Raw genomic sequence first — 12,657 nt, 5'->3', positions numbered from 1 at the left:
GAGAAAGTTCCATGAATCTTAGGAGCAGTGAAGTTGACTTTGTCAACTTGAAAATTCATATGCTTTTTTATATTGGCTTACCTCATTTAACTTTTTCCAATAGGGTAGGGTAGGAGCTTGTTTTTCTTTTCTTCTGCCCTTTCTATTCTTATTAATTAATTCTTTTTAAGTTTTTTAAGTTTTATACACAGTACATATAATAGTATTTACGAGAAAAATTTAGATAGTAATATACTATTACATACAGAGGGTGCATTTAGTTGTTACGTCGTCCATATATAGAATAATGAAGGTGTGCAAAGTAGGCTCAAGCTAAAATTTTGCTCGAGCATAATAATATAAAACCTTTTTCTTTCATATCTCATGACAATCCAACTATCTCATTTTTTGGGAGTTGATGAAGGTAAAACTTGTAGCTTTTTGGTATATCTTATTAAAGGCATGGGCCTGCATGTATTCATTAGATGAGTAGAATTATCCTATGCGTCTGGTCCATTACCATAAGCCCAAATGGACACCGAAAAGGATAAACTCACTATATAGTATATATCACTTGTTCATCCTATGTATATTATCAGGACAATGAAAGTGGAGCTGAAAACTTGTGGAAGTGAGCTAAGATAGCTCAGGATCACAGAGAGAAAAAGAGGATATTTTGAGAGAGGAAGGAAGAGAACTCATTGTTTGATATTGTGATTAGTTCCTCAACGAAACAGTTGCTACATCTATTTATATATACACAGAAGGTTCTAGAATTGAGCTAGTCGACTAACCTCTACTCATTCTAACTAACTAACTGTCCAGTCAGCGAGTAACAATTAAATTAGCTGCTGTAGTCCAGCTGTCTAACTAACTCTCACTAAACTCCAACTAACAATAGGAACTTTTACTTGTTCAACTAACTTCAACACCCCTTCTCAAGCTGATGGTGAAAAGATATCTTTCAACAACAACTTGGATAATAGGTAGTCATGAGGTTGCTTGCCAAGACTCTTGGTCAGCAGATCAGCAAGTTGGTCTTTAGTTGATACATGAAAAGTCTTGACAACACCTTGTAGAATTTTTTTCCTGACAAAATGACAATCTATGTCAATATGTTTGGTTCTCACATGAAATATAGGATTGACTGCAATCTGAATAGCAGCTTTGCTGTCACAATACAAGTGAATTGGTACATCAAGAGTAACTCCCAATTCTCTGAACGAGCCTTTCAACCAAGTGATTTTAGCCACTGTAGAGGCCATACTTCCGAATTCAGCTTCTGCAGAGCTCCTAGAAACTATGGCTTGTTTTTTTGATTTCCAAGAAATTAGTGCACCACCATACATGACTAAGTAACCAGTGGCCGATCTTCTGGTTTGTAGACAACTACCCCAATTAGAGTCACAAAATGTTTCCAGTTTACCAGAACCTATGGAGGGTAATAACAGACCAAGTCCAGGAGCTGATTTAATGTATCTCACTACTCTTAGAGCTGCATCAAGGTGAGATTGTTTAGGTTTATGCATGAACTAACTTAGGACCTGGACTGCATAGGCTATATCAATTCCGGTCATTGTGAGATATAACAGTCTCCCAACCAATCTTTGATACTGCCCAACATCTGCTAATTCCTTATCTTCAGCATCCGAATTTTCTAGTAGTACATCTTGTCAAATTCTATAGATGTGAGCTTTAAGTTGGATTCAAGAGGGGTGCCAACAGGTTTTGCTCCTCCAAGTCCCATTTTAGCAATTAGTTCTAGAGCATACTTCCTCTGTGACATCACAATACCTTTGGAGGATCTTGCAAATTCTATACCTAGGAAGAACTTGAGTTCCCCTAAGTCTTTCATTTTGAACTTTAGTTGTAGATCATTCCTTGTCTGCTGAATCAGGTCTGGATCACTACCTGTGACTAGCGGATCATCCACATAGACTAACACCACCACCAGGTGATATTGTACTTTCTTAGTGAACAATAAATAGTCAAAATGACTTTATATGAACCCCAGCTGTAATAGGGCATCTGTAAGCTTCTTGTTTCATTGTCTAGGGGCCTGTTTGAGCCCATACAAAGATTTGTGCAACCTGCAGACTTTAAGCTTGGTGTTATAACAAGAGAATACTTGAGAAATATCCATGTACACCTCATCCGTTAGTTCACCTTGTAAAAATGCATTGTGTACATCCATCTGATAGACATACCAACCTTGTGATGCAACAATGGCTAATACAGATCTTACTATGACCATTTTAGCCAGAGGTAAAAAAGTGTCTGTATAGTTCAACCTCTCATTTTGACTTTACCCCTTAGCAACCAGCCTAGCTTTGTATCTTTATACATCTCCTGAAGCAGTATATTTGACTTTAAATACCCATTTACAGCCAATTGAAACTTTGCTAGCAGGTAGATCAACAATGCTCCATGTTTGGTTTTCTTCTAAGTCAGATATCTCTTGTTGCATGGCCTCTATATATCCACTTAGCATCTTTAATAGCCTCAGAAAAAGACTGAGGTTTCACAATGTGGGAATAAGATGCCAGAGCAGTACTAAAGGCAGGTGATATATTAACATAGCTAACAAAGTTTGAGATGGGATAGTTGCAAGTGGAATTTCCCTTGCCTTTAGTTATGTAATCCTGCATCCATAGTGGAAGTTTTGAGAATCTTGAGGATCTCCTAATAGGAAATGAAGAGGGAACTACAGGTGATGAAGGTAAGGTATGTGACACTTCAGGTTCCACACTATCAGAAAGAAAAGAAGAGTGAGATGGATATTGTGTTGCAGGCTCTAAACTTTCTGTGGGAACATCATTTGAGGGATAAGGAATTGGAGAAGTAGTAAAATCTGCTTGTGTGGTTGGAAACAAATCCACCACAGAAAAAAGTGGTAGCACTGGGAGAAGCAGGCTGCGTAAAAGGAAATATATCCTCCTTAAAGACCACATCTCTACTGATATGAAACTTTTTAGAGAAAATGCTAAACATCTTGTAACCTTTTTGAGTTTGTGAGTAACCAAGAAAGACTGTAGGTACTACTCTTGGAGCAAACTTATCAGATCTTTTCACACAAGTGACATACCCAAGATAACCAAAAACTTTCACGTGAGAGAGATCAGGGGCATGACAAAAAACCTTTTTAAAAGGAGACAGTCCTTGAAGCACTGATGATGGTAACCTGTTAATGATATAAACTGCAGTACTAACACATTCTCCCCCAAATTTCAAAGGAACTTTAGCTTGAAATCTAAGAGATCTGGAAACTTCTAGAATATATCTATGCCTTCTCTCAGCAATGCCATTTTGCTGAGAAGTATATACATACGAGCTTTGATGTATGATTCCTAGAGACTGAAGTAAGTCAAGCATTTGAGAATTAAAAAATTCACAGCTATTATCAGACCTCAAATATTTTACTGAGTAAGAGTACACATTGTGGATCATAGCAAAGAAAGATTTCATTGCAGTTATGGATAATAGAAAGATCTAGGTGTATCTTGAGTGATCATCGACTAGAGTAAGAAAGTACCTCTTACCATCATGTGTAGGAACTCTATATGGGCCCCAAATATCTGCATGTATAGTATGAAAACAGGAACCGACAATGGTACTACTTAAGGGAAAAGACAATCTAGTTTGCTTAGCTAGAGGAAACACAGTACAATCTTTGACTCTACCAGCACAAGTAACAGGTTGCAAACCATTTATTCTCTGCAAAGTACTAATTGGTACATGGCCTAACCGTTTATGCCATAAAACACCATCAGACTCCTTATACTTACTAGCTGAAGTAGAGCCAGTATAAGCAGTAGCAGTTCTTCTAATACTCTTAGCTACAGCTTGAACTTTATGCTTGTCTCTTGAATTGATCACATATAAACCGTCAAATTCTCTACCAATCCCTTTCATCTGACCACTTAAGATGTCCTGAAAGAGATAGAAGTCAGGATAGAATAGCACAACCCAATTGAGTTCCTTTGTCAACTTGGAAACTGATAAAAGATTGTATGTGAAGTCAGGAAGATGCATGACATTAGAAATTGTGTGACCTCCAAAAATATGAGCTGAACCTAGATGTTGCACATAAACAACCTCACCATTAGGCAAGTACACCTTGCTTCTTTTAATACTTTCAGAACTTCTAAGGTTTGTCAACAACTTAAGAGTATTGGCCATATGGATTGATGCTCCAGAATCAATTATCCACTATGACTAGTGTCAGAAGCCCCACAAGCTACAACATATGAGGACATACTTGCTGTCATGGCTGAGTCAGTAGTAGCATCTTCCTTCCTTGTAGTAGTATCTCCCTTCCCAAGTAGATTCAGCAACTGATAGTATTGTTCCTGTATGAACTGAGAGATACTAAGAGTTGATCCATATGAATTTTGATTCATATAATCAGAGCCTGCTTGTCTCCCTCCTGCAACACTAACACTATCATGTGAAAAATAAGCTGATGTACCAGAAGAACCATGTGGAACAAACCTCTTTTTTGTTTGGATTCACTAGGGTATCCTATCAACTTGTAGCAGTTGTCCCTAGTATGTCCTTTGAAATAACAATAATCGCAAAAGAGATTGGTCTTCTTAAATCTCTGATTTGATCCAGAACTTGAAGTGTAAGAATTATTATAGGAGCTTGAACTAAGAGAGTTACTGACACCAGAGCTTAAACCACCAGGGCCTCTTATAGAACCACTGTGCGGAATGACTAAACTTGAAGCTCCAGATGAGGTGTAGGGAGGGTTCAACACCCCTCCTTTTCCCTTGTTGTTACTCAGTAAGGCAGTGCCTTCAGGTAACTCAATACCTGAAGAAGAAGACATGCTTCTCTTACTCTCTTCAGAGATAATCATGGAATAAGCCTTGTTAATAGAGGGTATAGGGACCATGTTCAGAATTTGGTTGCTCGATTGAGAGTAAAAATTATTTAAACCCATCAGAAATTACAGTAACCGTTGATACTCAAAATGTTCAAAACATTTCCTGGACTCTTCACAACTATAACCAGGACAGGGCATGAGTGCATCAAATTCATCACAAAACCCTTTCAATTTGGAAAAATATGTAGATACAGAAGAAATTCCCTGAGTAAGTGTAGCTATCTCTTTGTGCAGAAATAAAATTCTCGATCCATTCATCTTGTCAAATCTCTCCTGAAGATCTATCCACACTTTATGAGCACTAGATGTATAAACCATACCGCTTAACAATTCAACACTTACTGAGTTCATAATCCATGATAACACTATGGTATTGCACTTTTCCCAAAGTTCATGTAAAGAGGTATGGAATTTTTCCTTAAGGTATCGACCATCAACAAAACCCAGTTTACTTTTGCCTAACAGACTTATACTCATAGTGCTACTCCACAAGGTGTAATTCTCAGGACCCGTAAGTTTCATAGAGATTAAGGAGCTACCTGGAGTATCCGATGGTTGCAAAAACAGAGGATGATGCTGATCGATTGTTGGCATGATTGTATCTCCAGTTGCTTCCCCAGTTGTAGGTGCAGTTGCAACCACGGAAGCTTACAGCAGATTGTATACTCAACAATTTTTGGAAATTAACTTGTAGGGTTAAGAAAACAATAGAAATTGTAGCAAAAACAAGGAAAACTGGAAGAGATTTTCAGCAATTAAGGGCTGATGAACACTAACGAGAGGCTTGACGATCGATTATGCAAGCTTTGATACCATGATAACTTGTGGAAGTGAGCTAAGATAGCTCAGGATCACAGAGAGAAAAAGAGAATATTTTGAGAGAGGAAGGAAAAGAACTTATTGTTTGATATTATGATTAGTTCCTCAATGAAACAATTGTTACATCTAATTATATATATACAGAAGGTTCTAGAATTGAGCTAGTCGACTAACCTCTACTCATTCTAACTAACTAACTAACTGTTTAGTCAGCAAGTAACAATTAAATTAGCTGCTGTAGTCCAGCTGTCTAACTAACTCTCACTAAACTCCAACTAACAATAGGAACTTTTACTTGTTCAACTAACTTCAACAGGAGCATACAACGATATCACCATTTTTCATTTTGTGAAAGTCTTTAGCAAAAGAAGATTGTAGGTGATAACGTGTTCTGCTCCTTTCCATGGAATGGGGCGTTGAAATCCTTTCCATTGATTCTTGCATGGCAGCTGACATGTGCTTTTTCTTTCTAGGGTGGAGTGTTGAAATTCTACTGGTTTTGCATGGCAGCTGGTGCTTGACATGTGTTGCTTTTTTCTAGTGTGGGGCGTCGAAATCCTTTCCGTTGATTCTTGCATGGTAGCTGACATGTTTTGCTTTTCTCAAGGGTGGCGCGTTGAAATCCTTTCTACTGATTCTTGTATGGCAGCTGGTGTGTGATATGTGCTGCTTTCTTCTAGGGTGGGACGTTGAAATCCTTTTCTATTGATTCTTGCATGAAAAGTTGGTATAAGATTATGAGAATCTGATCTTTTTTTCGGGACCTATTCTCTTAATAGACGGCAAAGCATGTGTGTGTTAAAGAGATACACAATTTGGTATTTAATTCTTGGATTATCCTCTTCAAGAAATTGTGTTTGCGTACAAGAAAGAAGTTCATCATTATAATTGAACATGTCCCACTAATACTTTTAGGTGTCACTGGTTGAGTTTTATCAAAAATAAGAATTTGATTTTTTATTCTTGGTTAGTGGAAAAGGCCTCTTGCAAAAATGAAGACTAAGGTCGCTTATAATAGATCCTTGTAGTTCGGTTCGTTCTCGAATTCAATAATGGAGGCTTTAGTGTACTGAACTACCTTATTCCATTTTTGTGGTGTTTTTGCAAATTTCTAAAGCTTTCAAACTCAGTTTCTGCAAAAAAAACACCACAAATAAACATAGTTTTTGCAAAAACACTATAAACATAGTTGCATTCAAACTAAAGCCTTTTGTCCTCCTTTCTATTTTTAATACCAAAATTAACCTGAACATATATGGACTTCTCAACTTAAAAGTTCTGCATTATGTAAATCCTTTTGATCTCTCAATGTAACATGCAGAAAAGAGAACACTTTACAAGTCATGGTAAAAATGTGTGTATGAAAATGATATGAGTAACCTGAACTAAATGTTCAACATATCAAGGTAGGCTAGGAGAAAGTGTAGGCTTTGCTACTTTGAGTTCTCCACAATCACTGATATAAACAGTTTTGAGTGGCTTATTCCAGATTGCACGAGCATTTTTGGCTCTTCCATCTCCAATAAACTCAGCGAAATCATTATATTGTCGAATATTTTTGGATGGTGTATAAGTGGGAATGGCTGCTATAGTTGTCACAATATCCAAACCTGCAGTACATTCCAAGAAAAGGATGAGATTTTGACGTGAATAGATCGATATTGTTTCAGCATGTAGGTTTCATGTTAGTAACTATGCAGAAAGTTGTAATAGTACACAAAGTAGTGGCATGTCACTTTTAGTAATGCATTGATTTTGCTAAACATATATCTTTAGCCAAAATTGTTGTGCACCAGCAGCTAGGAACTAATCATTCTTGTTTTCTTTTGTCTGTCCCTTCTGCAGCATAGAGTCTTCTTGTACCATCGTGGAAGGTCTTCGTTAGATTTATTTTTTTATGTAGAATCCCATCCTCGTAACCCCCATTCTTGAGGGCGAAAGGTCCTTCCACTAGGCCGACTCTCTCATCTTGTTTCGCTCATTGAAGACCTTGTGGAAATAAGTTGGAAGCATAGTTTGGTGTCAATTAAGCCCACATCATAGCATGTTCAAACGACTCTACTTTCTACGTTAGTCTTTTTTCATTAAGAATGTGCATAGTTTCTCGTCCTACTTTTCTCTACACCAGGGTTGACCAAATAATAGAGAGAAAGACTTGATCCCTATTTACGACAGACAATTATGCATCTTCCACAGCGATATCTACTGCACTACAACAGAACATGGCGAAGGAACAGATAGGCAAATTGACTAATTAAGATGGTACACGAACAACTTCTAACATCACCAGGCCATAACCACTCAGCTCATTTAGTTCTACGCTGTAGCCTGCTAAGTTGCTCGGACTCTCCAAAAATGTGGCCGCACCTGTGTCAGATCTTTCAAAAAATGCACTACTTTTGAAGGATCCGATACATACCCAATGACGTTTTTGAAGAGTCCGAACAACATAGGTAGCCTGTAGGTAAAGTCTTCTTAGTCGGTGTTAGTATTATCTAGAGTTTTCAAACTGACTGTAAAAGTTCCGTTTGCCTCAACTATCGGGAAAGAACCATCTCGATTTCTTTTCCCTTGAACTTATTCTTATGCATCATGTTTGTTCCTTCAATTTCTTTACCTAATACATCCATATCAAGCAGCAATTTAATGTTACACTTGAAACAACATTTACCTAATAAGTCCTAATTGCACACAATATTTAGGCTTGGATCATATCACACAAGCCTAAACACTCACCAGTATCTTTCTGCAAGCTAAATTGTGCAGGAGACTTGAATAGTCGAGGTTAACTTCAACTTCTCTTACAATCATTCTCAATTCACTAAAAGTCCGCCATATAATTGGCGATAGATGATATATTGTGTTGATCTTCAGCAAGTCAATCAGCAACTAATGCAGCGCTGTCATCAGTGACCAAAGAAAGACATTATGTACACATCCCACCCCATATAAGCATGAATCACATTATACTTATATTACACACTGACACAAAGGTACTATTAGTTTAGTTTAACTGATCATAGAAGGTTACTTCATTACTCTATTGATGCATCAAAAATAAATGCGCTAGAGATGTATACATATCGATTTACAACAACCCTCCTCTTCCATCATCTCCACACACACACCCCTTCCACTCATCTTCCCTTCTTTATGTTACTCTCCACTACCCTTCCCTACTTCAATTTTCACCACATTCTCTCTTTTTCTGCATTTCTTCATTTCCGGATAGATAGTTTATAACTCTGTGGGTGTCTTGTTTATTTTATTATCTAGTGGTGTGTTATTTCATTCTGTTGTTTGTTTTTACTATGTTTTCATGTTTGTTATACTATTATTTGTCCTGAAAACAACTTCTCCACTTCATCTGAGGTAGTGGTATGGACTGCGTACACTTTACCTTTCCCAGAACCCACTTTGTAGGAACACACCGGGTATGTTCTTGTTGTCGTTGACTCCCTTTTTGTGTCTAAAGCACCTTTACTTCTTAACTTTGCTAGTAGCTAACAGCAAAAGCAGATTTTACTGACATGCCATTCACTGAAATCTATGGTCATCATTTGACCCTATCTGCTTGAATCAGTTTCAAGTTTACATATCTGGTGTATCGTGTTAGGTGGTTAATAGAAGTTTGATCCAATAGGATTTACTATCAATAAAAGAAGAGAGCTTAATCTATAAGCGCTTTGAACTGCAGATGCTTTTATTATGGTCTTATGGAGAGAAATCATATCACATAAACTAAGAACACATTATGCCTTTTCTGTTGCCTATTTCAAACCACTTGTTTAGGTCAATAGTTTACTTTATTGTTAACCTGGAGGACAGCCTTTGCCCAAACCTCTATATAAAAGGGCAGCCCGGTGCACTAAGCTCTTGCTATGCATGGGGTTCGAGGAAGGGCTGGGCCATAAACCTTCTAAACAAATTTTCCTCTCGGGTGAGCCCTTAAGACCATATTGGACCGAACTTTTATTAACCAAAATGTCACTGTGCAGCACTAAATAGAGAAAAAGAACTGATCTTGGACATAGTCCCAAGCTCAGCAAAAGCTAAGAAACCACAAGTAACTGCCAGAACCTCGATGTCATAATACTACTAGCTAGGATAGAAGTCTAATTCAGCTAGTTTAGCAGCCAACTTCATCTGGAGTCTTCCTCGAACTACTACTTGTTCAATAATCACTCTGGCAACCACATTAGGTGTAAGCTATTATTCCGCTTCTGCCCCACAAAATATACACGCCAAGCCAAAGGCGTGGTGCGGTAGATTTGGGCAGTAAAGTTTCCACCATTGGCATGAGCACTGTCCATGCTATTTCATCTGTCCAGTTCTACGCTGTTCTATTACTTCCCTTCCTAACCAATAGAGATTGCCGTACTGTTTTCAGAAAGGAGCACCGGACGAACAGGCGCTCCACAGACTCCTCTGCTCCCCCACACAAACGGCAGGTACTATCATCTTTCTTGAGTCCGTCACCATCGTTGCAGATGATCTTTCTCCAAGCTACCTTAAGGCATCTATTATTACTGTTATTACTACTACTACTGATTAAACAATTAGAATTGAAACATTTAATCATTTAGCCAAAAGATACAATGAAAAAAATTTGAGTCTAACTTCTCGCAGTGTAAAGATTTTTCACACTATCGGGTCACCTAAAAGATAACCACATTAATTTTCCATAAAAATTGAGATTATTTAACTCTAGAATAAGGCATGCTACCTTCTAAACCAGGTTAAAATAGACTAATATGTAAACATTCATTTATTGCATTATATAAGGTGGAGAACAATAGTGGGATTAACTGAAGTATTTAACTTCTATGCAATACAGCTAGGTCACCTAAAAATAACTATAGTGCTTGTCCATAACAATCCAGATAATTAACTCAAATATAAAGCATACGACCTTCTACAACATATTAAAATAGACTAATAGATACTCCCTACATTTCAATTTGTTTGTCTTGCATTTTTTTTAGTCCGTTTAAGAAAAAAATATCTCTTTTCTTTTTTGGCAACTCTCCAATTCTAACATTTCACATGAAGATAAAGATATTTCAAAGTTTTCTTTACTTTCTTAAACCCTGTGCCAAGTCAAAACCCGACAAACAAATTGAAGCAACAGGAGTAAAAAATCATGTACATGTCATTGTACAACAACAACATACGCAGTATAGTTCCCCAAAGTGGATCTGGGAAGGGTAGAGTATACAATGCCCTTACCCCTACCTCAGAGGTAGAGAGAGTGTTTCCTACAGACCCTTGCCCGTCAGTGTACAGCCCGATAAACTAAAGCTCCTACTATTAGTGAGGTCTAGAAAAGGGTTCGACCACAAAGGTCTATTGTGCACAACCTTACCCTATATTTCTACAAGAGACTATTTTCACGACTTGAACCCGTGACCATGACAACAACTTTACCAATTATGCCAAGGCATCCTTATTAAACTAAACTAAATTATATAAGATTTTTAGATTCAGGGTAACTAACCTTCAAGAACAGTTCCAAAAACAATATTCTTGTTATCAAGCTGAGGACAAGGACCAGGTCCAGTAGTAATCAAAAACTCCACATTATGATACTCAGGATTCATCTTTAAATCATCATCATCATCATTCTCAGATAAATTCAAAGAAACAACTCCACTTCTAGAATGTCCCAATACAAATGCTTTAGATTCAACTGTCTCAACATTCCTAACTAACTTCATTGGTGGTTTCACTTCTCCTTTATCTCTCCTCCCTTGTCTTCCTGCCATAAAAAACTGTCCTGGGAAAATCTTCTGCACCAATGTACCTTTGTATGTTGATCCTGATGATCCATTACACATGGCTTTGAAATTTGATACAGTGATTGGAACTATGTTACCATAAAGGCCGAGGATAACTCGGCCTATAGGTTCGATATCTGAGCAGCTTGAGAGATCATCACCAAGATTTCTGTTTGTGAAGTAATTCGGACAAATGCTGAAGTCTAAGAAGACACGGTCTGTGATGGTGGTGTCTGGTGAAGATGGCGCGGCGATGGAGAGGGTGGTGGGGAGTGTGAGGGTGGTAGAGAGGAAGAGGAGAGAGCGGCGGTTGAAGTGGGGTGGAGAGAGGGAGGGGGTGGGGTGATGGCGGTGGAGATGAGGAGGAGTAGGGAGGAGGGTGGAGGAGCAGCCCATAATGACGAGGGTGCATGGTGGTGGAGAAGATAAGATTAATTTGATTTACGTGGAGAGTGCAAGCCACACAAAGAGAGTATAGGTGGGGACTACTTTTTGATATTTTGGTAAGAGTACTACGATCAACAACCTCTCCTCAAATGCAAGATAAGACTATGCAGAAATGCAGAGAAAAGCTTCAGCCGCCAAATTGGCCTTTTTTTTTAAGAAAGGAGAGCTCGATGCATTAAATCTTTTACTATGTGTAAGATCCGAGCAAAGGATCGACTATAAGAGTCTATTGTATACAACTTTATTTTACATTTTTATCAGAGACTATTTTCAAAACTTGAACCATGACCTTTTGATCACATATAACTACTTCTGATCACATATAGCTACTTTAGTAGGTACTTCAAGACTCCTTCAAAGCGAGCTAGAGAATGCGGAGTTAGAAGAGTGAAACATTTGTAGTTGATAAATTTACATATGAGTGGTTATACTTTTTGCATGATTATGATTAACTCTTAATTTTTCAAAAAATAACAAGTATTTTTGATCAATTATTTTTAATAATTATCACAATTAAAAAGGAACGGTAAAGATATAAAAAGATCGAGAAATATACTTACAAAATTCACTCTTACAAAAGTTTACACAAATATTGAAAAAGTTTAAGTTTTATGCATCGATATAACTTTTTAAAAATACATTGAAATAACGAAAATGTTGTGAATAAAGACACATGTTAATGAAGAAGGACTTCTAGGTCGCAACTCCTTATTCTTAAATATTAGTACTCTGTTCTCCTTATTCTTA

General features: G+C 37.5%; 1 protein-coding gene across 1 annotated transcript; it reads right to left on the bottom strand.

Annotated features, from left to right (window-relative positions):
• Positions 1 to 6,942: 6,942 nt before the first annotated feature.
• LOC107877684 (peptidyl-prolyl cis-trans isomerase CYP28, chloroplastic) lies at positions 6,943 to 12,022 on the bottom strand. The gene is made up of 2 exons (XM_016724375.2): positions 11,184 to 12,022; positions 6,943 to 7,296 (listed from the first exon to the last, which is right to left on the bottom strand). The coding sequence occupies exons 1-2, from the start codon at positions 11,857 to 11,859 to the stop codon at positions 7,088 to 7,090; spliced, it is 885 nt and encodes a 294-aa protein (XP_016579861.1). The 5' UTR covers positions 11,860 to 12,022; the 3' UTR covers positions 6,943 to 7,087.
• Between the last annotated feature and the right edge of the window lie 635 nt (positions 12,023 to 12,657).

This window comes from Capsicum annuum, chromosome 7, assembly GCF_002878395.1.
Source record: "Capsicum annuum cultivar UCD-10X-F1 chromosome 7, UCD10Xv1.1, whole genome shotgun sequence".
Classification (NCBI taxonomy): domain Eukaryota; kingdom Viridiplantae; phylum Streptophyta; class Magnoliopsida; order Solanales; family Solanaceae; genus Capsicum; species Capsicum annuum.
Note: the sequence above shows the minus strand (reverse complement) of the source record. Positions and strands in the feature narration are given on the sequence as shown.